This window comes from Phyllostomus discolor, chromosome 2, assembly GCF_004126475.2.
Source record: "Phyllostomus discolor isolate MPI-MPIP mPhyDis1 chromosome 2, mPhyDis1.pri.v3, whole genome shotgun sequence".
In the NCBI taxonomy this organism is placed as follows: domain Eukaryota; kingdom Metazoa; phylum Chordata; class Mammalia; order Chiroptera; family Phyllostomidae; genus Phyllostomus; species Phyllostomus discolor.
In genome coordinates, this window is record NC_040904.2 from 2,098,635 (window position 1) to 2,124,004 (window position 25,370).

Genomic DNA, 25,370 nt, shown 5'->3' on the forward strand with positions numbered 1-25,370 from the left:
CCGGCTGGGGGCCCGGGAACCCCGCTCTTTAACTCTGGTCTCCCCTCCCCCCATCCCCTTCTTCGCCAACTTCCTTTGGGGCCGAGCCGGTCCACCGCCCGGGTGGGGGAACGGCCGACTCGGATCCTTCTGGGCGGCGTCAGGGAGCCACCGCGCAGGCCCGGGCTCGGAGGGTGGGCCTCCCGCCCCACCGCTGCCGCCGCCGCGCGGGCACTTCCTCGTGCGCCCGGGCGGGGCGGGCCCGGAGGCCGGGAAGCGGCGCGGCTGGTCCCCTCCCCCCCAACCGCGGTGCGCCCCCGGGGGACCCACCCCTGCCCTCACGCAGGGCTTTTGAACTCTGTGCCGTTAACACCCGGTTTCCGAAAGGGCTGCGTTTCCCCTGGACTGCAGGGTCTGCTCACAAAGCAAACGTTTCAACTACAGGCAGGCGTCCTCGCGGGGCTGGGGAGGGGCGCAGAGGCGGGGGGCGGGGGCCCTCCCGGCGGGCGGCCGTCCCGGGGCTCGCTCGAGCCCGGCCCGCGCCGCCGCCCCCGCGCCCCCGCGCCCCCGGAAGCCGGCTCCGCGCCGCCGGGACCCAGCCGGGGCCGCGCCAGGTGCGCTCGGCCGGCGGAGCGGGCCTGGCCGGGAGGGAAGTCCCGGCAGGAGGGCAGCGCGGGGGCGGGGAGTGGGAGGGAAGGGGCGGGCCCCGTGCCGGGCGCACCCGGCGCCGCCTCCGCCGGACCTGAGCGGCTCGGCGGACCCCGGGCCGCGGCCGGGCGCGCCCTGAGCCTCCGCGGCCCCGCGCCGAGAGCCCGGCCATGCGGCCGCCGCCGCCGCCGCTGTGGCTGCTGCTGCGGCTGCTGCTGCTGCATCTGGGCGCCGCGGCTCCCACCCCAGGTAAGCGGGGCCTGGGCCCCCCGGCCGCGTGCAGGCGTCCCCGCAGCGGGTGGGGACGCGCGGGGAGCCCCGCGGTGGCGGCGGGGAATTCCGGGCAAGCGGCGGGCGAAGCCGGGGGACCGCAGGGCGCCGTCGCCCCTCCCGGAGTCCCGGCCTCGGCGCCGCCACCCAGCTTCTCAAAAGGAAGGACCGAACCCGGGGCGGGAGACAGGGCCGCCCCCGCCCGCTGCGCGGCGCGTCCCCCGGGGCCCGAGTGGAGGCGCGGCCCCCGCCCCCTGCCGGGCGGCTCGGAGCTGGGCCGCCTGCCGCCAGCCGTACCCCGGGATTTGGAGCCGCCCGTCCCCCCACCACACCGCGGCCGGGTGTGTTTGACAGCCAGACTGAAACCAGGACAAGATAGATGGAGGAGCCCCAGAGCTGTCCGGAGCCCCGGTGTTGGGGGGCAGCGCCTGAACCGGCCTTGACCCCAGCTCTGCGCCCACCCAGGCAGCGCCTGAGCTGAGATCTGCCTCTTCTTACCTCGGACACTAGCTGACCATACTTGCAAGCTGGTGTGGACGGGTTTAAGAAAGGACAAACCACAGAGGTGGGGGGCGGGGGGGGGGGGGAGAACATTCTGTGTGTGTGAGTGTGTGTGTGTGTGTGTGTGGTGCGGGGCCCTGGCCGGGGCGCCCAGCGGGCCTCCAGAAGGTGGGGGTTTCCTCCCATTTGAGGTTGCTCAGATTCGACTCTTCCTCCAGCATCCCACGCCCCCGCCGAGGCCCCTAAATTCCAAGGTCCCTGATAAGAGGGACCTTCCCTACAAGGACCTCAGCTCCTGGCTTAGCCTGGGAGTGGCGCTGGGTTGGGCTGGGGGTGGGGGTTCAGACTCCTGACTCCACCCCCCCCACCAGCTTCAGGGTCTGAGCAGCCAGGTCCGCAGCCGCCCCGGGCCTCCTGCAGGTGACACTTGGGGTTTGGCAGAGCGTGGGCAGTTACCCAGGCTGGGCCATGGGCAAGCAGTGGAACCTGAGGGCCCCAGCTGACCAGCGGCCGTCGGGGAGCTGCCGGTCCCGGGAGCCTGGAGGTGGAGGGAGGGTTTAGAAACTTCCTCTGGCATTGCCACACCCACAAGGCCCGCCCGTCCTCCATGGGCTTGGCCTTCTCGGACTGCCACCGCCCGGGGCTGTGTGGTGACTGTGGATGAAGGGGTCCCTGACCACAGACCCTCTGAAAAGCAGCTCCTCATCCCATTCGTCTTTGTTGTCATGGCCCTGGGAACTTTCCCCATCCCACACAATGTGAAAACTGGGGTGTTGTTTAAAGAGACTCTTTGTTAGTCTAAACACGAGGTGACGATATTAACAGTAATTACGTAGTAGGTGGGTCGCAGAGGAAAACGTGCCCCCACTTTTCCATAAATTGCAGGTGTCCTGTAGTGATCGTGAAATTGCTTTTGTGGTCAGAGAACAGGAACCAGGGGCTGGAAACCAGTGTTTTAAAGGGAGACGAGCCCGGCCCACCCCTGGGAGGGGCTGGAGACCTGTTCAGTGCTGCCCTTGGCCAGTCTGCAGCGGTTCTTACAGCGGGGCGCTGGGGCCCGCTGACTCGCCAGTCACCACTGAAGTATCCGGCTCTAACGTGGAGTCGCCCCAGCAGCTGCCCAGGCCCCCGTGGGCTGGATCTGTGTGTGTGCCACGGAATCGCGGTGCCGTGATGTGCGGACTGGAGTATACGGCCCTCCCAAATGTGTGGGAACCCGCCGAGAAAGACGGCAAATCCCCGACGGCAGAAAGCGGCTGTGGTTGAGTTTACACCCGTAGCTCCCCTTGTCCATAGTTTCAATGATTGAAACTCCTGCGTAGCTGGGGTGGTGTGGGAGAAACTCTCTCAGTGATAGTAATAACGACCCTTCCTGGGGCCGAGGTACGGGGGGCTCGTGTATTGTACCCCAGCTTTCTGAATTTTTCCCCCATTCTTTTGAAGTAGGTCACTCCTCCCCAACAAACAAAGGAAACCGTTCCATATTTGGGAGCAAAGCATGGTCTGCATAAATGAGCTGATGTCCACTGTTGGCTAACGAGGGCAACTTCCTGGTTATGGCTGAGGATTCGGGGGACTTTCAATATTTGATTTGAACGAATACCTTTATCACATGAGCTGGGACAGGGGGGCCTTGGTCACCCTCAGCCAGAAGCCTGCCCCTGGCCCTCCAGCACACGGCTGTGTATGTGTGCGTGTGCACATGTGTGTGCATATGTGTGCATGTGTGAGACCGAGTGCAGGCCCGCCCTGCGGGGACTGCCCCTCTGGGAGACAGCTGATTGTGGCGTCCTTCTTCCTGTCACCATGCTTCTGGGTTTTCTGTGACCGTGGTTGTTGAAAGTCTCTTCCGCCGAGGGTTGTCACCCGTGGTCCTTACTGTATGCTGGCGGTGAGCCCAGCGCAGGCCTCTCCCGGGGCCTTGCCGGGACCTGTCCCTCGTCGTCAGGTGCGTTGCAGGCAGCACCAGCGCCGACAACCCCTGTTTTGCCCAGACGGCACGGGGGGCCCAGGAGAAGCTGCCGGCGCCCGGCCCCCCAGTCTGGTGCTTCTCACCGCCCGCCCACGGATGGGGGCACCCCTGCTCACGACTTTGCTTTCTCTCGAGGCTGGAGAGAGCCGGGGTGTTTTCTGACTTCTGGCCTGCAGGGTGCCAGGAGGGGGCTCGCCGGCATTCGTCACGATTGGCAGCGGTCACGATGACCCACTGATGCCCAGACCTTAAAGGGTCTTGGAATGCTAGGATTGCAGGATGGACTGTGGTGGTAGCCGTACTGTATCGTCTGTGTGTGAGGCTGGGCTGTGCGCGGCTGGGACCCGGGGGAGCCCGTTCTTGGCTCTGTAGCGGTCTCACCGCCTGGGCCCGGGGCGGATGGGGCTGGCGGGTCGGGGCAGGAAGGGGGAGCAGACGGAGCTCGGTGGCGAGCTGCAGGGGTCACACCGACACCCAGCTCCTCTCTCCTTGCCATTGACGGTGTGGGCATCGCGGCCCCGCAGACCCTGGCGAGAAGGAAGGTGGGCGGGGCTCTGTACACCCGCTTGGGGCTGTGATTTTCTCGGGGGGGAGCCGGGTGTCAGGGTGCCGTCAGCGCCCCAGCGACCACCCACGGGGACTGCGTTCCCTGTTGTTTCTGTGACAAAACCCCACCGGCCGCAGGCCTTGAAACAACGGACTTGTCCCCTCGCAGCCCTGCAGGCCAGGGGGGGCGGGGGGGGGGGCGGGGGCGGGTCTTGCAGGGCTGGGACCAAGGTGTCAGCGGGGGCGAGCTCCCTCTGGGGGCTTCCTGGGACACTCGCTCCTTGCCGGTGCCCACCTCCTGTGACAACATTGGGCCCCCCAGATGTTCCAGGGTACCCTCCCTGTGTTTAGGTCTTCTGAGTGGGAACCGGAATTTCGCTGGTTCCCCTTTGCCACGAACCTCATGTGCGGGGTGGGCAAAAGCAGGGTGCAATGACTACATACCTTTCTTACGTCAAAGGAATGTTGCAACCGTCCACCTGCTTTTTGCCCGCCCGGCGTATCCACAGGACACAGACATCCGACAGGGCGGGCGCTGCTCTGCCCTCAGCAGGGTCAGGCTGTGGAATGCAGTGCCCAGCGCAGGGCCGGGGACCCAGCTGGGGCTCCGGGTGCCAGGCTGCTCTCGGGAGGGGGCGGGGGCTGCCTTTCACGGGGCACCTGGAATGGCCCCATCGGAGAGGTCGCGCCAGGCAGCAGCATCTGGCGTGGCCTCCCGTGGGAGGTCTCACATCCGTTCCCTCACTCCGGCCGTGGGAGGGGTGGTGGCGCTTCCTTGTTGCTATGGAAACGGGCTGGGGTGCGGCGTCGGCAGGACCCTGTGGCATAGGTGACGGGATCAGGGTTCCGGCTGAAACCCCGTGTCCTAACCCCCGCCCTCCTCCCAATGTGGACGGCAGGTGCTATGAACATGGGCCCCGAATGTGGGCCTCGAGAGCCACCCAGGTGCGCCCACCGCCAGCCGCCTGCCCACTGCCGGCCGCAGCCCCCGAGTCCAGAGCAAGGGGAGGACAAGGCGAAGGCAGAGGGAGACCGCCCCGGCTGTGTGCGGGGCTCCGGTGGAGGGGTGCGAGCCGGGGGCACGGAAGCCAGCAGAGCGCGCTCTGATGCAGGGCCAGTGCCTGCGCTTCAGACATGGGGTGGAGCAGCCCCAGAGTGGAACAGCCCCGGGGTGGAACAGACACTGGGTGGAACAGCCGTGGGCCGGCAGCGCCAGCCGTTCCGCGGTGCAGCGCCGTCGTCCAGTGGGGCGCACCGAGGCCAGCCGCCTGGCCGCGGGCACACTGCGCTCAGCGTTGACGTCCTGCTCGGACGTCCACTCGGTCGGCCCGTCCCGACCCTTCCACGCCTGTGCAGCCGCCACCCCCCTTCTGGGAGATGTGACGGGCGGGGCACCAAGAGGTTAAACCACCTGCCCAAGCCTCCCCCCAGGGAGCGGGCAGCCCGGTGCGGAGGCCACGCTCCTGGCCGCCGTGCGTAAACCAGCAGGGACGGACCGGCCCCCTGGGGGCGCCGTCCGCAGGAAACCGCTCTCACTGGGCGGCACCGGAGCGGACACCTGCAGGGAGTGGGGTGCACAGCTGTGGCGAGACTGGAAACGAGGTTCCAGGTGAAGGGAGGTGCGAGGTGGGAGTGTGTCCGGCATTTCCCAGAAACGAGGAGGCCACGTGGCGGGAATGAAAGGGGCGAGGCCATCGGAGGCTGGAGAGGCGCCCAGGCGCGGTGGGAGGCCGTCATTGGTGAGGGGCAGCCCTGGCGCTGCGCTGGCCGTGCACAGCCCTGAGACTCGCTTCTTCTCGGAACGTGGGGAGACGGGGATTCCGAAAAACTCCACGGCAGAGCAAAGCTGCAGGCCCTGCCCCACGCCTCCGGTAGAAGTTAGAGTCGGGGGAAGGCCCTCCTGGGCACGCACGGCCCTGTCACTCACAGTCCCCACGTCGTCTGGGGATGGAGCCCTTTCTGCAGCCCGGGGCCCCTCGGGGCTTCCTGTCGCAGCTGAACATCCAGTTGGGGGGTCCAGGCATCTGGGGAAGGATGAGGGAGAGGGGATCCCTGCTGACTGTGCCCCACAGACGGGCGGAGTCCGAGCGGCGGTCCTCAGAGACATCCACGTCCTGAGCCCTGGAGCCTGGGACTGTGCCACATCATGTGGCAAATGGGACTCTGCAGGTGCAGTCAAGCAAAGGGCCCTGGGATGGGGGGGCGGCCCTGGATTGCTGGGCCCTGTGGGTGCAGTATCCACCCAGGGGCCCCTGAAAGAAGGGGGAGGGAGGCCGGAGAGCAGAGCCCACGAGGTGGCAGTGCATGGCTGGGTGGCAGCGGGTGGCTGGGGGCAGGGACACAGGCCAGGGAGGGTGAGCAGCTCCCGGGAGCTGGAACAGGCGTTCCGCCGTTCGCCCCTCCAGGCCCCAGAGGGACGCAGCCTGGCCGGCCCCTTCGCCGGGCGTCGCCTATCTCCAGCTCCTGCCCTCCAGAACTGCGCACGCCCAAGTGTGGGGGGCGGCGGTGGCGGTGATGTATCTCAGTGTCGACAGGACCCTGACCAAGCAGCAGAAAGGGGTCTCTGAGATCCCCCGAGGGGCGCCCAGCCCTAACTGAGCTCTCGCCCCCTCCCTGGGAGCAGGATTCCAGTGGTCAGCTCGGCCGTGGCGGGGGGGCTGCAGGTGGTGGGCTTCGTCTGGGCCCCGGCAGCCCGGTGAGCCAGTGCGCCGCCCCAAGAGAGCCTCCTGGCTTTCACAGGGCCTGGCAGGAACTGGGACAAGCGTCACCGGCTCAGGAGAGAGCTGGAGTGGTGGTCAGCCCAAGCTGGTGGCTGTGGAGATGACGGCGTGTAGACAGGTGGCCGCAGGCTCTCGGGGACTCCCCTGCAGAAGGGGAGGCGGCCGGCCAGCGGCGGGCCTCTTGGGTCGCTCTCCTTCAGTATTGGATGCATTTCCTGAGAGCGTGGGCTTGGAATTTCCTGCTTTGAATTTCTGGAACAGCACGTTTTCCAAGCTTTTCTTTCCACTCTCTGGGCGCTTCTCCTTCATCTCATCTCACAGAAAGGCTCGTCGCTACAGAGCTTTCTCGCCAGAGGGGGGGCTCCGAGCCCGGAGACTCTGGGGGTGTCTGTCGGGGGCGGGGTGGGGGGAGCACGTGTCTTCCCCGTCCCCCCAAGGAGGGGATCCTGCTCTCGGGGATTCCCTGGGGAGTGTGTGGTTCCGGTGTTTGTGGTTCTCCCACATCCTCGCTCGAAAGAATCACCCGGGGATCCCGTTGGGAATGCAGGTGGCCGGGTCCGGGGGTCCTGAGACTGGGGAGCTCAGAGCCTGTGACGCTGGGGGCCCCAGAGAAACACGGCTGCTCTGGGGTGTGTGTGTGTGTGTGTGTGTGTGTGTGGTTTTCCACCCGATACCTTGGTACAGAGCCCCAGGCTAGTGCATGTCACATGGCCACCAATTTAATCTGCACCATAGCCTGTGGGGATGCCATTACTTATTTAGGCTTCGCTCTTGAAGGGGACACTGCCTGTAAGCGACCCACCCGGTCACGCTCACACACCAGCAGGGGAACAGGGGCCCCAGGCCAGCCCGGAAGAGCCTCACGCCCTCTGCTTTCCCACGGGCTGGGTCAAACGTGCATCCTTAGTCACAGGTGGGGCTGGGGCCGTGCCAGGGGAATCAGGTAACGCAATTCTCGCTCGAGGATGAAACCTGAGCTGTCGGATGGCTGTGCACTTTTCAGTACCTTTGTAATTGACTTGTCTTCTTTGCCCCCACCCCCTTCTCTCTCCCACTCTTCCCCCACTTCTCTTAACCTAGGTCCCTTTCAAGACTCTCCCTCCCAGCTGCCTGCCCCTCAAAACCCGAAGATCCACCTGTACAACGCGGAGCAGGTTCTGAGCTGGGAGCCGGTGTCCCTGAGCGGCGACGAGGGGCCGGTGGTGTACCGGGTGCAGTTCAGATAGTAAGTGCATGTTTCTGTGGGCATCTGCCCGGGAGCCGCGGGGGCAGAGGGGGCCCGAGGCCGGCTGCCCGTTCCTGCCTCTTGGTGGGAGTGCAGGCTGATCCACGGGCACGAGCACTGTTCTCCGGCTTTTACAGTCTCCAAGGACAGGGATGTCACAACCCGAAGGCGTCAGAGAACTCCGCTGTCTGGCCGTACAGCTGCTTAGTTCGGTGGAAGTTCGTTCTCTCGTTGTTTTCCGAAAATAGACAGGCAACACCCAGGTCCTTGGGTGTTTCCCTGGTTGCTTCCCTGGTTCAATAAGTTAGCATTGCTGGCCAAGTCACTTTACATCATCAAGTAAATAAAGTGAGAAAAGGCGATGCCCAGCATCTGTGAGGACGGAAATGTTCGTGCTGCAGCCCGAAGTAGATGAAGGGACCACCACCACCGTCCCCCCACCACCCCACCACCCCCCACCCCTCATCATCACCCTCCCCCACCACCCACCACCCCCTCATCATCACCCACCCCCCACCCCCACCCCTCATCATCACCCCCCCAAACCCCCCACCCCTCATCATCACCCACCTCCCACCACCACCATCGGGAAAACATTAAAAACTTAAAACGGGTCATGAAGATGTCCATCCAAGTGTCTGTTCACCTCCATTAGCAGAACAGGGCCGCACAGTGCTGAGCACTGTCAGGCGGTCACTAAAAACCACAGTTGGGTGTCCATTGTAACCGTGTTTGCTTAATAAAAATAGGTCTAAACTGGGGCCCAGGGGTTACTTCTGAGTCATACGTATCTGTTCCTCCAGTCGCTCCCTAAGTCACAGGCACGATCACCCCAAGAAAGCGAGCCCGTCCCCGCGGGCCAGCAGCACCCCTGGCAGGGCCCTCTGCTCAGCTGTCGCTGGGAGCGGCAGTGCCGCGACCACAGCTGGCAGCCCAGGACCCTGCCGAGCGGGGCTTCAGGCCCCCACCCGGGGTGCGGGGGTGGGCGGGGAGCTGGCGGTGCTCGGCCTCAGCAAGCATGGAGCCCCAGCGCTGGGCAAGGACGTTTCACAAGAGGAAGCTGCGGCTGGCTCTCTGACGAGCGTTCTTCTGCCGTGGACGGGGAAGTACGCTGCGGGTTGGCGGCGTGCAGGCCTGGAGAGATGAGAACTTTTTTTTTTTAAGATTTTATTTATTTATTTATTTTAGAGGGGGAAGGGAGGGAGAAAGAGAGAGAGAGAGAAACATCAATGTGCGGTTGCTGGGGGTCATGGCCTGCAACCCAGGCATGTGCCCTGCCTGGGAATCAAACCTGCGACACTTTGGTTCGCAGCCTGCGCTCAATTCACTGAGCTACGCCAGCCAGGGCAAGATGACAAATATTTTTTTAAAGAGCTTTTTTGAGCTTCGTGTCACAGACTACCTTGTGTCACCTTGTTTCTTTTCGAGAAGCATTTTGTAGGCGAGTTTTCCGGGCTGGAGGCCGGCTTTGGTGGCAGAAACCGGGGGTGGGATGAACGTGGATGTCCCTGATTGGAGGAGTTACGGGGCCACGAGAAACTGAACGGGCCGATTGCGTTTTTGTTTCCAGCTGCGTATTGGATGACAAAAGACAGCTTTGCTTTTGGTTTTGTTTTAGACACATTTACGTGTTTTGGACATTTTAGTTACACTAATAATTTCATTTTGATGCCTGTGGGACTTCAGTCAAGCATTACTATAATTGTTAGGTTGGCCAAAAGGTTCATTTGGTTTTTCTCCCTAGTATGATAGCCCTAGTAGCACTTAGTTGTCTTTAAGTTCATTCAAAACAATTTTATTAGATTGTATTGTGACAGTTGCCATATCAACCTGCACTTTAAAAAAACGTCAAAACTGGTGAATTTTTGTATAGCCATTTTAATATTGAAGATAGAGGAAAATACACCACATATCTGCATATTATTTCAAAAAAGATAAATACACAACTGAAACACACACACAAAAAGGTTCGTGCAGTGTAGGGAGAAGGTGCTGTGCCTGATGGAACGTGTCAACAGTGGTTTGCAACGTTTCGTGCCGGAGGTTTCAGCCGGACGGTGCTCCAGCCCGGGTAGACCGGTTGGAGTTGACAGCGGTCAAACTGAGACCGTAACTGAGAACAATCAACCTCATACCATGCGGGAGATAGTTGATAATACTCACGTTATCCAAATCAATGAAGTTATTGGTGAAAATGGAAAATGTGACTTATTTTACAGAAAAAAAACGTGGACTTTTTGGCCACCACAATATAAACAAGTGAAAACAACCCACGTGTCTATTAACAGATGACTGGATAGACAAATTGTGGTGTAGTCCTACGCTGGGATGTTATTCGGCCCCTAGAAGGGATAAAATACTGGTGCATGCTGCAACACGTATGATGCTTGCAAGCATGCTAAGTGTAACATGCTAAGTGAAAGGAGCGAATCATGGAAGGTCAGGTGGTGTGCGGTCCCATTTATATGGAACGTCCAGAGAGGCAAATCTGTAGCGACAGCAAGCAGACGAGTGGCTGCCCAGGACTTGGGGGTTCAGGGGGCAATGGGGAGCGGCTGCTGGTGGGTGCCAGGGCTTTTGGGTGGATGGCGAAAGTGTTCTCGAACTGCTGTTGGCGGCCACGGTACACCCCTGTGGACTATACCTCGAGCCACTGAGTCTGCGTGTTCGGTGGGTGCGCCGTGTGGGGTGCGGACTGGGTCTGGACGCAACCGCCTTCACGAGGTCAGCTGGGAGGACACTGCCCCACGCGGTGGAGAGGAGAATTCTGGGAAGTGAAACCCTCTTTGTCGTTGCAGCGCCACCAGCAGTGACTGGTTCGACCTCACACCGCGGCAATCCCGCAAGGTGATCTGCTCCAGGATCGCCGCGACCGAGTGCAACTTCGCCCCAGCCGACTTTCAGACGTCTCACAACATCTCCCTGCGCGTCCGCGCCGAGCTGCCAGAGCGCGCTTCGGCCTGGGCGGCGGCGCCGTGGTTCCAGCGCTACCTGAACGGTAAGCGAGCTCCTCTCCGCCCGGCTGCACCGCCGTGAGCCGCAGCCCTGCCGCTCGCTGTCCGCAGGCAGCCAGCAAGGAGCTGGGGGCGCAAGCACGGTGCTCAGGGGGCGGGATTCGCTGAGACACGAGGCCGCAGACTGCAGCCAAATGAGGCCCGCTGCCCTGTTTTTTAAATAAAGTTTTATTGGAACGAGTCACACCCTCTTCTGACGCGTTCTCTGCGGCTGCTGGCCCTCTGCCACAGCAGAGGGTTGCAGCGGGAGCCACCCGGCCTGCAAAGCGAAACCTGCCCTGGCGCCTTCCTGGAAAAGTCCGCCGGCCTGCACGCTGGAGGCCACGCCCACGCGGGGGCTGTTCTGGCACCACCTCTTTTACGGTGCAGAGAGACTGTGCTCTAACCTGCGGTGCCCGCACGCGGTGGGGTTGGGTGGACGCGTGTTGGGTGGTTCGTGACGAGCACGCCCCGGCAGTGGGAGGGGTGCAAGAACCCTGCGATCCCAGCTTGTTGCTCTGGGGGCTCGTTGGTCGCGTGGGCCTAAGGCTTCTTCCCTGTCTGCGGTTCGTGCACACACGGTGTGGAACTTACTGGGGTCCGGATTTAAACAAGACATAAGGCAACGGAGGTGTTATTTTTAGCCGTCACCCGAAGACACGTTTTCGTTGCATTAAGAGAGGAAGGGAGAGAGAGAAACATCCGTGCGAGGAAGGGGCATGGATTGTTGCCTCCCGCACACGCCTGGTCCCGGGTGCCCCACACCCGGACCTGGGGGTCAAACCTGCAGCCCAGGCGTGTGCCCAGGCCGGGATCAAACCTGCACCTCTTTGGTTAGGGGACGTCGCTCCGACAGCTGAGCCACACCGGCCAGAGCACTCTCCAGATATTTGATGATCTACTATGCCATTGTTGTTTGTTTATTTTAGGTGCTTTGTAGTGGTGTTTTGTCTGTGTGGTTTTTTAACTTAAAAATAATATATCTTACTAATGATGTGAAAGCAATATTTGGAAAGCAACGTTAATGAATATCTTTGACTCTTTTTAAAAATGTTTTTGTCCATGTTTTTTAAGGGGATCCTATCCTTTAGAGACACCCACCAGTGTTTAGGGACAGTAACTACTTAGTGACAGTCTCTGTGGACGGGCACAGAAGCTTTGTCGCAATCTCCTGTGTCTGAGATTGCCTGTACTGGGCAGCCGAGGACAGAGCCGGTGGTGGCGGGAGGTGACGCAGCGTTGGGACGCACAGGTGTGAGTCTGTGTGGCCATACCTCGGAGTGCTGGCTGCCTGGCTCCTGGCCACCGCTCCTGACAGGAAAGCTGCTGGCCACGGTGCCTCCTGCCTCCCGCCTCCCACCAAGTGGTCCGAGGGTGGAGAGAAGGCGGGTCGTGCCCCTCCCCCTCCAGAGGGTTGGTGTCAGATTCCAGACCTGCTGCTTCAGAAGGGTGGGTCTCTGGCTGCTCTTGCAGTGGTTCAGGGATTAGTGGCTCTGGCCTGGGGGGGGGCGGGGGGAGCCCACGGGTGAGTCACAGGAAGTTCAGCAGCTGTGTCCTGCGGAGGTGGGAGCCCCACAGCAGCAGCCGGCCCGCAGGTCACAGGCTCCGCTGTGCTCCAGCAAGGTCACCGTGGGGTGCATGCGGGCTCTGCCCCTCTCGGCCAGCCGGCTTGCCGGCCCTGGTGGTGGTGGTAGGTTAGGGCGGCTGAAATCTTTCCCCCTCGGCAGGCAAGTGTGACCTCGGTTCACCTGCCGACACGGTGTCCCTAGAAACCTCACCAAGGTGGCGTGTCAGTTAGTAAACGAGACGGCGTGGCTCGTGGCTGGCGTCACCCCTGACCGGGACACTGCATTTCCACGGGGACAGCCTGGAATCCTGGCCGGAAGCCGTACCTGTGGGCTTTTGTGCCCGGGCTCGATCTTGTGGGGCCCCTGGGAGCTGTTCTTTGTGAGGTTCTGAGAAGGGGGGTTGGCTTTGTGATTTTGTGGCCAAGGACCTGCCTGGCTCCTCGCACCCGAGACCCTGGAGACTCGCTCTGGGCTGCCGTGTGGGTGCTGCTGCAGGCAGGGGCCCTGGGGCCTTCCCAGCCGACCTGTGTCCCTGGTGGTCTCTAGTGCCTGAACACGACCTCATCGCCTGCATAAACCTGTGTGTGCCCGTGTGCACGCCACGTACGCAAGGTGCAGTGGACTTGCACACACTGTCTGTGACACGGCCTCATGAGTGCGTGTGTGTGATTCCTGTCGTGTGCGTATGTCCAGTGTGAGTGCACGTACACTTACATAGTTTCGGTGTCGTTTGCAACCCTATTCCAGTGACCGTCGGACCTCCAGAAAACATCCGGGTGACCCCGGGGCCGGGCTCCCTGACCCTCAGCTTCTCCCCGCCCTTCGACGTGGAGTCCACCACCACCCACTTCTCGTACTGTGTCCGTTACTGGACACTGGAGAACCCGGGACACCCACAGGTGAGAGCATTGCGTTTCAGCTTTGATTTTCTCTTGTTAGAGTTTCTGATGCGGCAAAAGAAAGCAGATGTTGAAATGGACGAGGAGAACAGGACACCCCAGTGTCGCCTTAGAGTCTGGAGCCGGAGCTAATTGTTTAAACTTATTTTTTAGAGACAGGGGAAGGGAGGGAGGAAGAGAGGGAGACACACCCATCGGCCCGAGCCAGCGACCTTTTGAATTGTGCAACAGCCACCCCTCTGAGCCACGCCAGTCAGGGCTGAGCTGGTTTTAACCCACCTCCTCCTCACTCAGAGGGACCCCTTCTGCCAGTCCGTCAGGGCAGGGGGTCCCCCCTGTCTCATGCCACAGGGTCTCATTACCTGGGGTCCAGGCGTTGCCAGCGCACTGCTCGTAGCGCCTTCGCCACACTCTGGAGTCGGGAGGAGGTTCTGGGGGGTCAGTTTCTACAACAAGGAGCCACCACAACACGCTTTAACTGCTGTATACACCCCTCGGGTTTGGACGGTTCACAAAGAGGGCCCGTGGGAACAGGCAGGACGTCCGTCCCCTGGAAGGACAGAGAGCGTTCCAGGGAGGAGGGGCAGGCAACGAGGTGGACGGAGGCGCTTAGACCACAGGGCCCAGCTGGCCCTGCGGAGCGCAGGGACAAAATGATGGCTCTTCATCGCCTCCAGGGCCTGGCTCTCCGTGCCAAGTTTAACAAGGTTTCGTGACCTGTGTGAACGTCAGGATTCCGAATTCCAACGTCGTCATCACTTTTATAGTAACAATAAGAGCGCGTGTGCTTTCTCGGGGTCTGCACTGGGCGGGCCCTCGAGGTGCGTCCCCTAGTCCCGTGCTCACCCGGGCCCCTGCCGACCCCACTCACAGTCTCCCTCTCGTGCCCTTTGTCCGTTTGCCTTCCCGTCGCTGCTTCAAGACGGGTCTGAGATCGCCGGCACGGCAGAGCCCACAGAAGAACACCTCTCCACACACCGGGGAGGCGGGCGGCCCTGGGCCCCAGATGCCCAGTCCCCGGCGGGCGGTTTCCAGGCCGCCTGTGGCCGAGCGCGGCTACGCCGCCACTCCCAGTGGCTGCCGCGTATTCTACCGTCTCTGAAAACAAGAAAGCAGCCCCTCATCAGAAGTCCTGTGTTGCCCTAACATGGGACATCCTTTTCTCGTTTTCCCGTGGGACAGCGACCTTTGCCAGGACAACGGGGAGCAGCGGGGGGTGGGGGCGGACAGGGGCAGAGAGCAGATGGACACTCCGAGGACGTGTCCATGAATAGCCAAGGCCGTTTTGACCAAAACTAAAAAAAGAGGAATCAGCGTGTTTTAGGTGGGTCTGATAGCAGGTTGTCTGTGCGAGAAAGGCTCATCATTTTTTTCCAGGAATGATGTATTTGCCCTGTTGTCATACTTGAAGTATCTCCATTAGATTAACCACAAACTACAAAATGCTCATGTTAAAGGAGAAACTTTCATCCTAGAAACGGTGGTTTCTCAGAGGCCGCCCTGAACCCAGCGGCATCGATCTTCACAGCCCCTGCCCGGGGTCACACAGAGACGTGGCCGCCGCCGGCCAGGGCCTCCGTGCGGCTGTGCTCACCGCGGACCAAGTGCGGTGTCGGCGAGCAGGGGGGGTGGCCGGCTGCTCCGTTTGTCCACGTGCGTGACTGTCGGTGTTTCCCACGTAGGACAATGGCTGCCTCAGGAACCCATTAATTGAGCTGAAAGATCTGAAGCCTCTACGTGTGTACTGTTTACAAGTGAGGGCCACGCTGGTTTGGAATTCGGGCAAGATGTCCACAGAAGGGCTTTTTAGCAACGTGTCTTGTCACGAAACAGCAGCGGATGGTAAGATGCGCCTTCTGGGGTCCTTTCTGAGCCGGGGAGGAACGCCCCTAAGGGAGTGGAGTTGGGGCACACTCATCAGGGTGCGGGTGAGAGGTCGGGGAGACCAGAGTGCCGTGAGCCTGTGCTGCTGTCCCCAGCCCGGGCGTCGTTTTTTAAAAATATATTTTACTTACTGTTTTTTTAGAGAGAGGGCAAGGGAGGGAGAAAGAAAGGGAGTGAAACATCAATGTTCAGTTGCTTCTCACGCTGCCTGCTGGGGACCTCGCCCAAAACCCAGGCATGTGCCCTGGCTGGGAATCGAACCGGCGACCCTTTGGTTCACAGGCCGGCACTCAGTCCACTGAGCCACACCAGCTGGGGCCTGGCGTTGTTTTAGGGGTGCCTTCCGAGCTGTGAGCTGAGCGTGGGGGGCGGGGACGGGCCCGTGCGCGTCTGCTCCACTGGGACAGGAATACAGGTAACAGTCCGCAGACGAAAAGCCGCCCGACGTCTGCATCGGGCGTGGGCCGGCCCTGCGGTTCACCCTCTGTCCTCTCTGCAGCCTCCACCAAGCTCCAGGAAGTCGTCCTGATCGCCATGGGGACCTTCCTGTCCCTGACAGCGCTGGCGGGCGCCTGCGTCTTCCTGACCCTGAGGTACAGAGGCCTGATCAAGCACTGGCTGCACTCTCCGCCGGGCGTCCCGGTCCAAATAGGAGAGGTGAGCGCGCGCGCCGGTCCGGTCCGCAGGAGTGTGCGCCCCTCGGGGCCACAGGGGGCAGAGCTGTGGGCGGGGCTCGGGACTGGCTGGGGTCGGCTCTGCGCCTGCGTGCGCAGCATCCTTACCCGCAGCAGCCGGGAGGCGGCAGCTCCCCCTAGTGGCCGCCAGCGGAAGAACAGACAAAGCAGCGCGAGGCGCCCACACCGGGATGTCCTGAGCCTCCGAAAGGAGGGCGGGCCTGACCCCGCCGCACCGGGAGGGGCCTCTGGAGGGCGCTGTGCTCGGAGAGAGAACCCGGACGCGCGAGGACGAACGCCGCCGTACAGACCCACTCTCGGGAGGCGGCAGTCCGGCTCCCAGACAGTGGGGGGCGGTGGTGTCCGGGGAAATGGGCGCTGGCGTTTGGTGGGGGCGGAACTCAGTTCTGCAGAGTGAAAGGCGTTCTGGGGACAGGGCCGTGAGGGTGGCCCAGCGATCCCCGCGCACCTCACACGGCTGCACTGCACCGCAAAGGGGCCAAGATGGTACTTTCCATGTGGCGTGTGTACTACCACAGTTTGGGTTTTTTTTAAGATTTTATTTACTTATTTTTACAGAGGGGAAGGGAGGGAGAAAGAGAGGGAGGGAAACATCAGTGTGTGGTTGTCTCTCACGTGCCCCCTCCTGGGGACCTGGCCTGCAATCCAGGCCTGTGCCCTGGCTAGGAATCGAACCGGCAACCCTATGGTTCATAGGCCAGCACCATCACTCAATCCGCTGAGCCACACCAGCCAGGACACAACCAGGATTTTTAAAGTGTTTTTTTAGTGGCACAAGGTTGGCCACAACGGCGACCTAGAGCTGGGTGGCAGGAGGTCCCTGTGTCTGGGCAGCATGCGGGTCCTGTGCTTTTCGGAGAGCATGCGCGGGGATGCCTGGCTGGAGCCACGAAGGCCGTGGAGACCGAAGTCAGGAGCGTGAGCCTCGGGGCCATCGGGGCGTCCTTGGGATTCTCCTACAGTCAGCGCAGCCGGGGCTGGGAGCGCAAGGCTCTGCGCACCGGGGCTCAGCGGAGGTCACTAGTATCGGAAAGGCTTCGAGAAAGAAAAGTTGGGGTGTGGGGGGTGCTCCTGCACTGCCCGAGCCCCTGGGCTCTGCGAGGCAGCCGGGCCCCCTGGGGACAGCCGGGATATTGTTGGGATTCGCGGCGGGCTGGTAGGACAGGAGTTACAAGTGTTTGCCTCTGGGGGTCCCGCTGCGGTGGCTTCACCGCAGACGGAGTCCGAGTTGTCCTGGTGCGGCCGGAACGGAGAGGAGCCAGGCGGGGCCCACGCCTGCGAAGACGGCCGTGCCTCCAGGACAGGGGTCAAGCTCAGGTTCACCGGGGGCCACCTCAGCCTGGCGGTGGCCTTCAAAGGGCCGAAATAATTTCAGGACTGTGTACATGTAACTACTTCTCTTAACTGTTAAGGAGTTGAAATTACACTTTGCTCTTTGAGGGCACCCACGAGGCTGATGTGGCCCCTGGTGAACCTGAGCTTGACCCCCTGTTCTAGAAAGAGCCGTCGTCACCGGTTTCCGTCAGGTGTCGTGAGGCATCCAGGTACCAGGGCACCGGACGGACCACTCGTGAAGTCCCGGCTTGGACCCCGGTGCAAATACCGCACGACCCGCCCTCCCCCCCCCCCAGGGTGGTTCTGGGACGGTCAGGCTCCCGGAGACAGAGGAGGACGAGTGGGGGCCAGGGGCCAGGAGGGGTGCCGCTGGGCCACCAGCGTGAGGTCCAGAGACCCGCTGCCCACACGGGCCCCGGTCACCCCCGCACGGCACCTTCAGTTTGGTTAGGAGGGTAGGACCCAGGTGAAGGCTTCTCACCGCAAACGAAGCCCAAAGCAACCGCAGGACATCTCGTAAAAGCGCCGCACCAGCTGTCAGAGGGCTGGCGCCCACCGCCTCCTGCCCGGTGGTCCCGTGAGCGTCGACTCGAGCACCCAGAGTCTTTGGGTTCACTTTCCCGGGAAAGGGGAAATCGATCGAGGGCCACCAACGTTACGTGCCAGTAAGGAATCCCGCGTCCAGGGCGCACGGGACGCTGTGCCCCCCTAGTCCGAGGCTCCAGGCCGGCTGTGCCTCCGGGGCCAGGCACCGGGCTCTCCGTGAGCCGGGCCACCTGAGGCTGAGCCTGAGGCAGAGGCGGGAGCCAAAGGGACAGCTGGGAGCAGGGAAGGGTCACTTTACAGTGCGGGCCTCTGCCTGCTCCTCCAGGCCGGCTGCACCAAGCCCCGGGGGCTGCCGTCCGTACCTCTCTTCCCGGTCCTGCCCCATTGGGGACACAAGACCCTGCTTCCCCCTCCTTCGCTTCCCCCTCCTTCGCTGAGAGCGAGCGTGGGAGAATAACCGCACCCCGGCACCCCGGGCCGCAGGGCAGAGCTTGCTTTCCCGAGGGCGACAGCCCTTCCTGCCTTCAGAGTGTGACCTGGGCTGGGCCTCCGCGCGGATGGAGCCGTCGGTGAGGCGGCAGGTCGGGGGTGCTCGGGTTTGGATGCTCTGCTGGCCGACGAGGGGGGGTCGGACCTGAATAACAGAGGGTGGCGCCGGCTGCGGCTGCGGCGGAGCGAGCCTCGGGGCGGTGCTTGGGACTGCCGGGCTAACAACACCTGTGGCTCTCGCCCTTTTCAAGTATCTGCGGGACCCGGAGGACCCCGTCCTGGAGGCCATGGACCGCGATGGCGCGCCCAAGGAGGACGCCTGGGACTCCGTGTCCGTCCTGTCGGCTCCCGAGGAGCAGAAGATGCTCCCGAGCACGCGGCACCAAGGCCCCGGCGGTCCCCAGCCCGCGGGCGCAGACTTGGAGCTGTGACGCTGCTGCCGCCGTCCCGGCAGGACACTCGGAGCCCGGGACCCCGCGGCCCCGAGGCACGACGGCCCCCGGGACCGGCGCGTCCCATGGGGGCAGCACGTTTGTTCTTTCTTGAAGAATTTTCTAGTCCTGTGATTTCCTCAGATGATTCTAGAAAATGAAAATTTCTTCTGAACACTAAGAAGACACGTAACTATTTCCTAGCCAGACGGCTCTGGTACCCTGACGCTCTTTCTGAGTGTCATCGGTCTTCCCCCTGGGCAGGTCACGAACCCGTCCCGGCCGTCCCGGCAAGGGACACTGGCGGTCCGTCACAGGTGACTTAAAATGTGATCAATCCTGTGAACACTTTCCTAGTAATTTAAGGTCCTCTCTTTTTTTTTTTTCCGAACCGAATAAAGAACTGTGGAACTTACTTGTGAAAGGTCTATGTGAGGTTTTTTCCTCTCCGCTTTGTCGTCTTTCTTTGGCCTATTTTCTGCAAAATTTCAGTTTTAAAATTGCTGCAACTCAAGTTTCATTTTCGGAAATAATGCCCGGGAGAGCTACCCAGACCTCACGGCCACTCCGCAGGCACGGCTGCGTCTGCCGTCCGGGTCTCTGGAGAGGTTGGCGAGGCGTGGCAGGGGCGGCTCAGTGGGTTGGAACGTCGTCCCCAACACTGAAGGGCTGAGGGTTCGGTTCCCAGGCAGGGCACACACCTGGGTTGCTGGTTCGATCCCCTGTCGGGGAGCGTGTAAGAGGCAACCGACTGATGCTCCTCCATCGCATCAGCATCTCTCCTCTCCCGCTCCCTCCCCCCTCTCTCTCGGGTCGATGAGCATGTGTGGATTAAAAAAAAAAGGTATAAAAGCGATTTCGGAAGCTGCGCCCGCACCTTGTTTACTGTGAGGGGCTGACGGGCCGTGACGAGCATCCGCTGGTGACAGTCGCCAGACCCACTGTGTGCGGCGAGGCTGCTGACTGCGCATGAGGACGGGCTCTTCTGTCCCAAGGACACGGGTTACAGGTCACACGCCTCAGTACTTAGGGAATGAGTGTGTAGCTTCGCCCCCCGCCCCACCTCACACGCCAAGTGACACAGCTGCTGCTGTGACACCTGCTCCAGAAAGAAGCCCCCGGCAGCCTGAGGTGACCAGGGGAAGAAGACGGGCTGACTGGGGGTGCACGGAGCTTCCAGCACGAGGCGATGGAACTGCATGCGCGTGTGTGCGCTTGCAAGCTCTCTCTCTCTCTCTCTGTCTCTCTCTGTCTCTCTCTCTGTCTGTCTCTATCTCTCTCTCGGTCGGGGGTCTGTGCTGGTGGCGAGGAATTGGCTCTCAGGGCCCAACTTGGTGGCCAAGCTCTGTGTATCCCGCCATCCAGGGTGACAGGAGGCCAGAGGACACCCAGGCCAGTGCCCTCGGAGGCCTCTGCTCCGTCTGCTGGGTGCCCCTCGAGCCGGGGCAGGTGCGGAGGAGCAGTGCGAGGCTGGAGTTGTGAGCACCTGCCAGGGCGTGTGGAGGAAGCTCGAGGTAGGGGAGCATCCTGGGGCGCAGCCTGCGGAGGGGACGTGGAGGGGACGAGGAGGGGACGAGGAGGGGACGCAGAGGCAGCCGGCAGAGCACAGGCGGAGTTGCAGCCCCGCAGGACGTGGGCGGCCTGGCTCTGCGAGAGTCAAGTGAGAAGGCGTGTGCGCAGCGAGCTCGAGTGCGCCCCCCTGTGTGATGACAAGGGGGTGCAGCCCCTCAGGGGTGAGCTGGCTGGTGCCGGAGACCCGATTCCAAAGGCTGAGCTGGGTTCCGGCGGAACCGAGCTAGTGTCCTGGGGCGGGAGGTCACGGTGGTTCAGGGGCACAGAGGCCCTTCGGGGTGGAAGGCAGCGGCTCGAGTGGGTGACGGACTCGGAGGAGCCGAAGCCCGGGTGCAGCCTGGGGCCAGGCTCCCCAAGGTCACTGCCTTCAGGGGAGGGGCTGACACTCCCCTCAAACCGGGGTCCCCACCTCGGCAGATGTGCTGCCCCTTGCCGACCCCCCCACCATCCTAGCTCAGTGCAGCTCAGCTAGGGGCGGGGCTGGCCTGTAACACAGGTCGGGGAGAGCACGGGAATTTTTTGAGTAAGCTCCCTCTTTTTTATAGTATTCCCCAAAAACACTATACAACGAATGCCCGACCAATGGAATTGTTCCTTGTACCACCTAGGGACTTCATTTCTCGTCAAGCCAAGTACAGCATCAAGACATGTTTGAGTTGGAAGCAGTAAAGATGCACTAGTCCTGACCGTGTGGCTCGGGGGGGGGGGGGGGTGTTGTCCCGCAAACTGAAAGGCCACCGGTTCGATTCCCAGTCAGGGCACATGCCTGGGTTGCGGGCCAGGCCCCCAGTGGGAGGCACTCAAGAGACAACCACACATTGATGTTCTCTCCCTCTCTTTAAAAAAAAGAAATAATAAATATTACAAAGTTTGTGTTGGGGAATAATAGAAAATTTTTTAATGAAAGGTCAATTCGGATTTTTTAAAAGATTCTATTTATTTTCAGAGAGGGAAGGGAGGGAGAGAGAGAGCTAGACATCAATGTGCGGCTACTGGGAGCTGTGGCCTGCAACCCAGGCATGTGCCCTGACTGGGAATCGAACCTGCGATGCTTTGGTTCACAGGCTAGGAACCTAGTCCCTCCTGGTTGCGAGAGAGGCAACCAATCCATATTCTCTCCCTCTCTTTCTCCCTCCCTTCCCCTCTCTCTAAAAATAAATAAAAATGAAATCTTAATTAAAAAAACATATCGTCTGGGACGTTAACCACACCCAGCGCGGAGGGTGGGGTGGGGGGCGCTCACCCCGCTGGGGAAAACTCTCTGCCCCAGGTCGGGTTCTGTGCTTGTAACGGCCCCTCCCCCAACTTCCTTCTTCCTCTCCTCATGGGCCCCTGAGTCTGGCAGGCGCCTCAGGTGAGCGTACGGCCATGCGGGCACCCGGCTGGGTAGCCACGTTCACCCCCTGCCCCCGAGGAAACCCCCTCTTGGTGAGTGGATCCGTTTCCGACAGAAGCCATCTCCCAGTTCACCCGTGACAGAGCCAGCTGCCCCAGCACCGCCCGACATGCTCCCCAGCACTGCCCGGCCTGCTCCCCGGCCCCGTGCGGCCTGAGAGCGGAGGAGCATCGTTTTCCCGTCTTTACATGGTTGGAGAAGATCCGACGTCCGTGGAAGTTAAACCCCAGCGCCAACAAGTCAGCCGGGACCCGGTGAGGCTCGTCCGCTGACGTCTCTCCTCCGTGACTGCGTTCGCCCCGCGAGGTGGCGCCCAGCCGCCAGGGCGGGCCGACTGCGCGCCCACCAGGCCCGGAGGCTTCGCACAAGGGGAGCTGCGCTGCCCCCTGGTCTGCACGGCGAGGTGTCTCTCGTGTAGGAGAAACGGACTCACAGCGTCCCCGCAGGTCAGGACCCCACGCGACGCCGAGATGACGTGGTTCAGGGGCCGCACACGCCCCCCGAGGCACGTCGTGGGCCAGGGACGCGGCGTCCGGGAGGGCGCACCTCGGCGGAGGGAAGCGGGCCTTCTGCCAGCACTGCGGGCCGGGCCGGACCGGACCTCAGTTCTCGCCCTCCCGAAGGGACGATTCCAGTCGCCAGACGGAGGCAGCGGGGCAGGGGTTTCCTGGCCGCAGCAGACGCGCACGCAGGGCGGTGGGGCGAGGAAGGGCCCCGCGGAGGAGGAGCAACCGGAGAGCCCGGGCCAGGCACCTGGGCTCACCTGGGAGTCGGAGAAAAGGGGCCCTGGAGACGGGGTCACGGCGGGGGGGAGCCGGGGGGCGCTGCCGCTGCCCGCTGGCTGCAGGTCTCCCAGGGCCCTCAGGGTCCAGGAGGCGCTCCCTGGGGGGGAAGGAGAGGGAGGGGAGGGGAACGGTGCGGGCACGCCCCCTGGCGGGAGGGGTGGCGAGCCTGGGAGACTTCGGGGCAGGATCTCAGTGGAACTCGCATCGGCTCTCCAGGTGTGTGCTCTCAGGGCCGCGGTCTCCGTCTTCAGGCAGTGCGGCGGGTCCCGAGGCCGGAGCTGAGACACGCCCGAGGCCCAGGTGTTCTCTCCAGGAAGGAAAGGTCGGGGGTCTGAGCTGCAAGACCAGCCACGTGCTAGGCACCAGGTCCTTGCTTCCCCCGTTTTGCCTGTTGCTAGGCACCCGGGGCTTTCCACCTGGGGACCCTCTGCACCTCGAGGAGGGCCCTGCAAGCCTGTCAGGGACCTTTGTGTGAAGCAGATGAAGGCACCTCTCTTACGAGGCACCGATTTCAAGTGCCACGAATTCTCGCAAGCACACGAGCCCACCTGTGCCCGCGCTGTGAACAGCGCCCCCTGGCGGCGCAGCGGAGCCCTGGGTGAGGAAGCAGCAGGTGGAGCCCTTTGTACTGGAGGGTGCTGAGGCCAAGGGGGGGGGGGGGCAGGGAAGGGTCGGAGAAAGGAGACTTCTTCGGTATCTGCAAGACCCGCCTCTTGCGTCTCAGCTCTCACGCCGGAAACAGTGTCCTTCCCATGGTCCACCGGGGCCTCGTTCTCACACGTGTGCATGTAACTGTTAGGGGCTTCTCCTTCAATTGGTGGTGACTCCCCTGTAAAACGGCCCCACGTGCAGGGAGTTGCAGCTGAGGGCCCCTAAGTGCCAGCAGGCTGGTGGCCTCTTGGAAACCACGTAAGTGGTAGAAAAGTCGTATCAGCCCGCACGCAAACACCGGAAGACGCTCAGCTGCACGGTCACTGCAGCTGGGAGACGGGGCGACCTTGACAGCAAGGGGACTGACCGCCTGTCATGTTGAACAGTTTGCGCTCCACACGCCCTGGGAGCGGGGACACTGGCTGTAAGGAGCAAAGCAACGGGGAAGGCAGGTGATTGGCCCCCGGCTGGAAACCAGGAACAGGCCAGCGGCCAGCCCTTCCAGCGGGACCTCCGGGCGCCTTCACGGGTCCCCACGCCGGCACGCGGCATGTCTGAGCGGCGTGCACCGCACCTGGTTCGAACACGCACAGCCGGGAACAGCCCTGAGACCGACCGAGCCGCACCCCTGAGCAGAGGGCCGGGAAGGCCTGGGAGGGAGGCTGCTGTGTCGCCTGCTAATCAATCGCGTCTATGAACTGACACGTGAGGGCACCTTAGACCACAGGACGAGATGTGTCCCAACACGGAATACGGTGCCGGCCCAGCCAGGTCAGGACGAGCCTGTTCCGGGAACCCGCACAACGCAGGAGGTGCTCAGGTCAGGGAACAGTGTGTCCTCCACACTGCCCCCTGGTGACCGGCTCTTACAACCTCACGTGCCCCCAGCACCCCCAGGTGCCCTGAGCGAGAGGCCCCAGTAGCAGGGAGCTCGCGCACTTGGTCGCCCTCGGCTGCGGGAGGCACGATCCCCGACAGCACAGGCACACGCAGGAAAAAATGGAGCCAAAGACGCCGTGCAGGTGCCAGCAGTGGCCCGCTGCGAGGACACGTTCCAATCGAGTGTGCAGCTGGAACCAAATGCCACCGGCACAGCAGGAGGTCAAGGTCAGAAAGACAGGCACTTGGCAGGGGCTCGGACTGGGGGTCTGTGAAAATCACGCCGTACCTGATCTCCAGGTGTGAGTGCGGCTGCAGCTGTGGGGCCCAGCCAGGCCGTGCCGACCTCACAGGTTGGTGGGGGGCGGGTGGGGCACCCTCAGGAGCAAGAAGGTGCGTGGGAGGGAGCAGACCAGACCGGGGCCCTACGCCCTCTCCTCTCTGAGCAGCGTGCTCCGGTCCACACGCGGGATGTCCCCACGACCCCCGGCGGCGTTAACGCGACAGGCTCCCCCCAGAGTGTGAACAGCTGCCCCCCACCCGGGGGCGTGCAGCGACGGCCCATCCCAGCAGGACGTCCCAGTTCAGAGTCCGGTAATCGGTCCCCTTTCCAGGGATGACGGGGCGCTCATGACCGTGCCCTGGGGTCCAAGACCAGCGCCAGGGCCGCTGGCTTGTCCTTTGCTGTCCACAGCTGCACAGTCACGGTGCTGCTGCCTCGGCCCAGTCCCTTGTCTGGCCGAGGGGGCAGCAGGCCCCACGGGCCACTTCAATGAATGAACACCCGGGACAGCACCTCTGTCCACCGGCTGGAGCTGGCGCCCAGCGAGTGACTCCATTGTTGTTCAAGGGCACTGTCCCGCCACCCGGCTGCCCGTGGGTTCTGTGGGATGCTGAGCCTCTGCAACAGCGTGTCCTTTGACCTGTGACCGCCCCCCCGTTGGATATATTCAGCCAGGGCACCAGGGTTTTTTCTAGTCCCTCACGAGAACAACTCGGTTAGCTCCTCGGCTGGGAAGGCCTGAGCGAGACCAGAGGCCGTGTGCACACACAGCGGCGCCGATTTGGGGCCCGAACCTGGGGGGGGAGCTGTGGGCTGAACCCGCAGTTCCTCCCCAGCGGGGCTGCGGGGCGGGGCCGAGGGGCCGGGCTAAGGGGCGTGGCCCTGCTCCCCCAGTAGATGTCGCGGGCCTTGTGTGGAAGAGACCGGACAGGGGCTGCTGCGCGGACCGGGCCCCAGCACTGTGAAGCCCGCCCGCCCACCTGGCCGTGCGCTGCCCTCCTCTGGTGCCCGCCTGCAGTGACCATGGGTGGCCCGAGGCTAATGTGTGTTTCTGCCCAGGCACCTCCTCCTCCTGGAGGTGGAGACGCCCTACAGGCAGGGAC

At 62.5% G+C, this 25,370-nt stretch overlaps 1 protein-coding gene across 1 annotated transcript; it reads left to right on the plus strand.

Moving 5' to 3' along the window:
* The first annotated feature begins 705 nt into the window (after nucleotides 1-705).
* Nucleotides 706-19,114, plus strand: IFNGR2 (interferon gamma receptor 2). The gene is made up of 7 exons (XM_036017245.1): nucleotides 706-876; nucleotides 7,729-7,861; nucleotides 10,660-10,859; nucleotides 13,170-13,321; nucleotides 15,004-15,163; nucleotides 15,705-15,862; nucleotides 18,522-19,114. Exons 1-7 carry the CDS (start codon nucleotides 798-800, stop codon nucleotides 18,699-18,701), a joined length of 1,062 nt encoding a protein of 353 aa, XP_035873138.1. The 5' UTR covers nucleotides 706-797; the 3' UTR covers nucleotides 18,702-19,114.
* Nucleotides 19,115-25,370: the final 6,256 nt, after the last annotated feature.

What these genes read in the sequence shown, in the direction of transcription:
- IFNGR2 (XM_036017245.1), top strand. Translation starts at nt 798, where the DNA reads ATGCGGCCGCCGCCGCCGCCGCTGTGGCTGCTGCTGCGGCTGCTGCTG. An exon ending in TACCGGGTGCAGTTCAGATA is followed by an intron (nt 7,862 to 10,659) that starts GTAAGTGCATGT and finishes TTGTCGTTGCAG; the next exon opens with CGCCACCAGCAGTGACTGGT. An exon ending in TCCCGGTCCAAATAGGAGAG is followed by an intron (nt 15,863 to 18,521) that starts GTGAGCGCGCGC and finishes GCCCTTTTCAAG; the next exon opens with TATCTGCGGGACCCGGAGGA.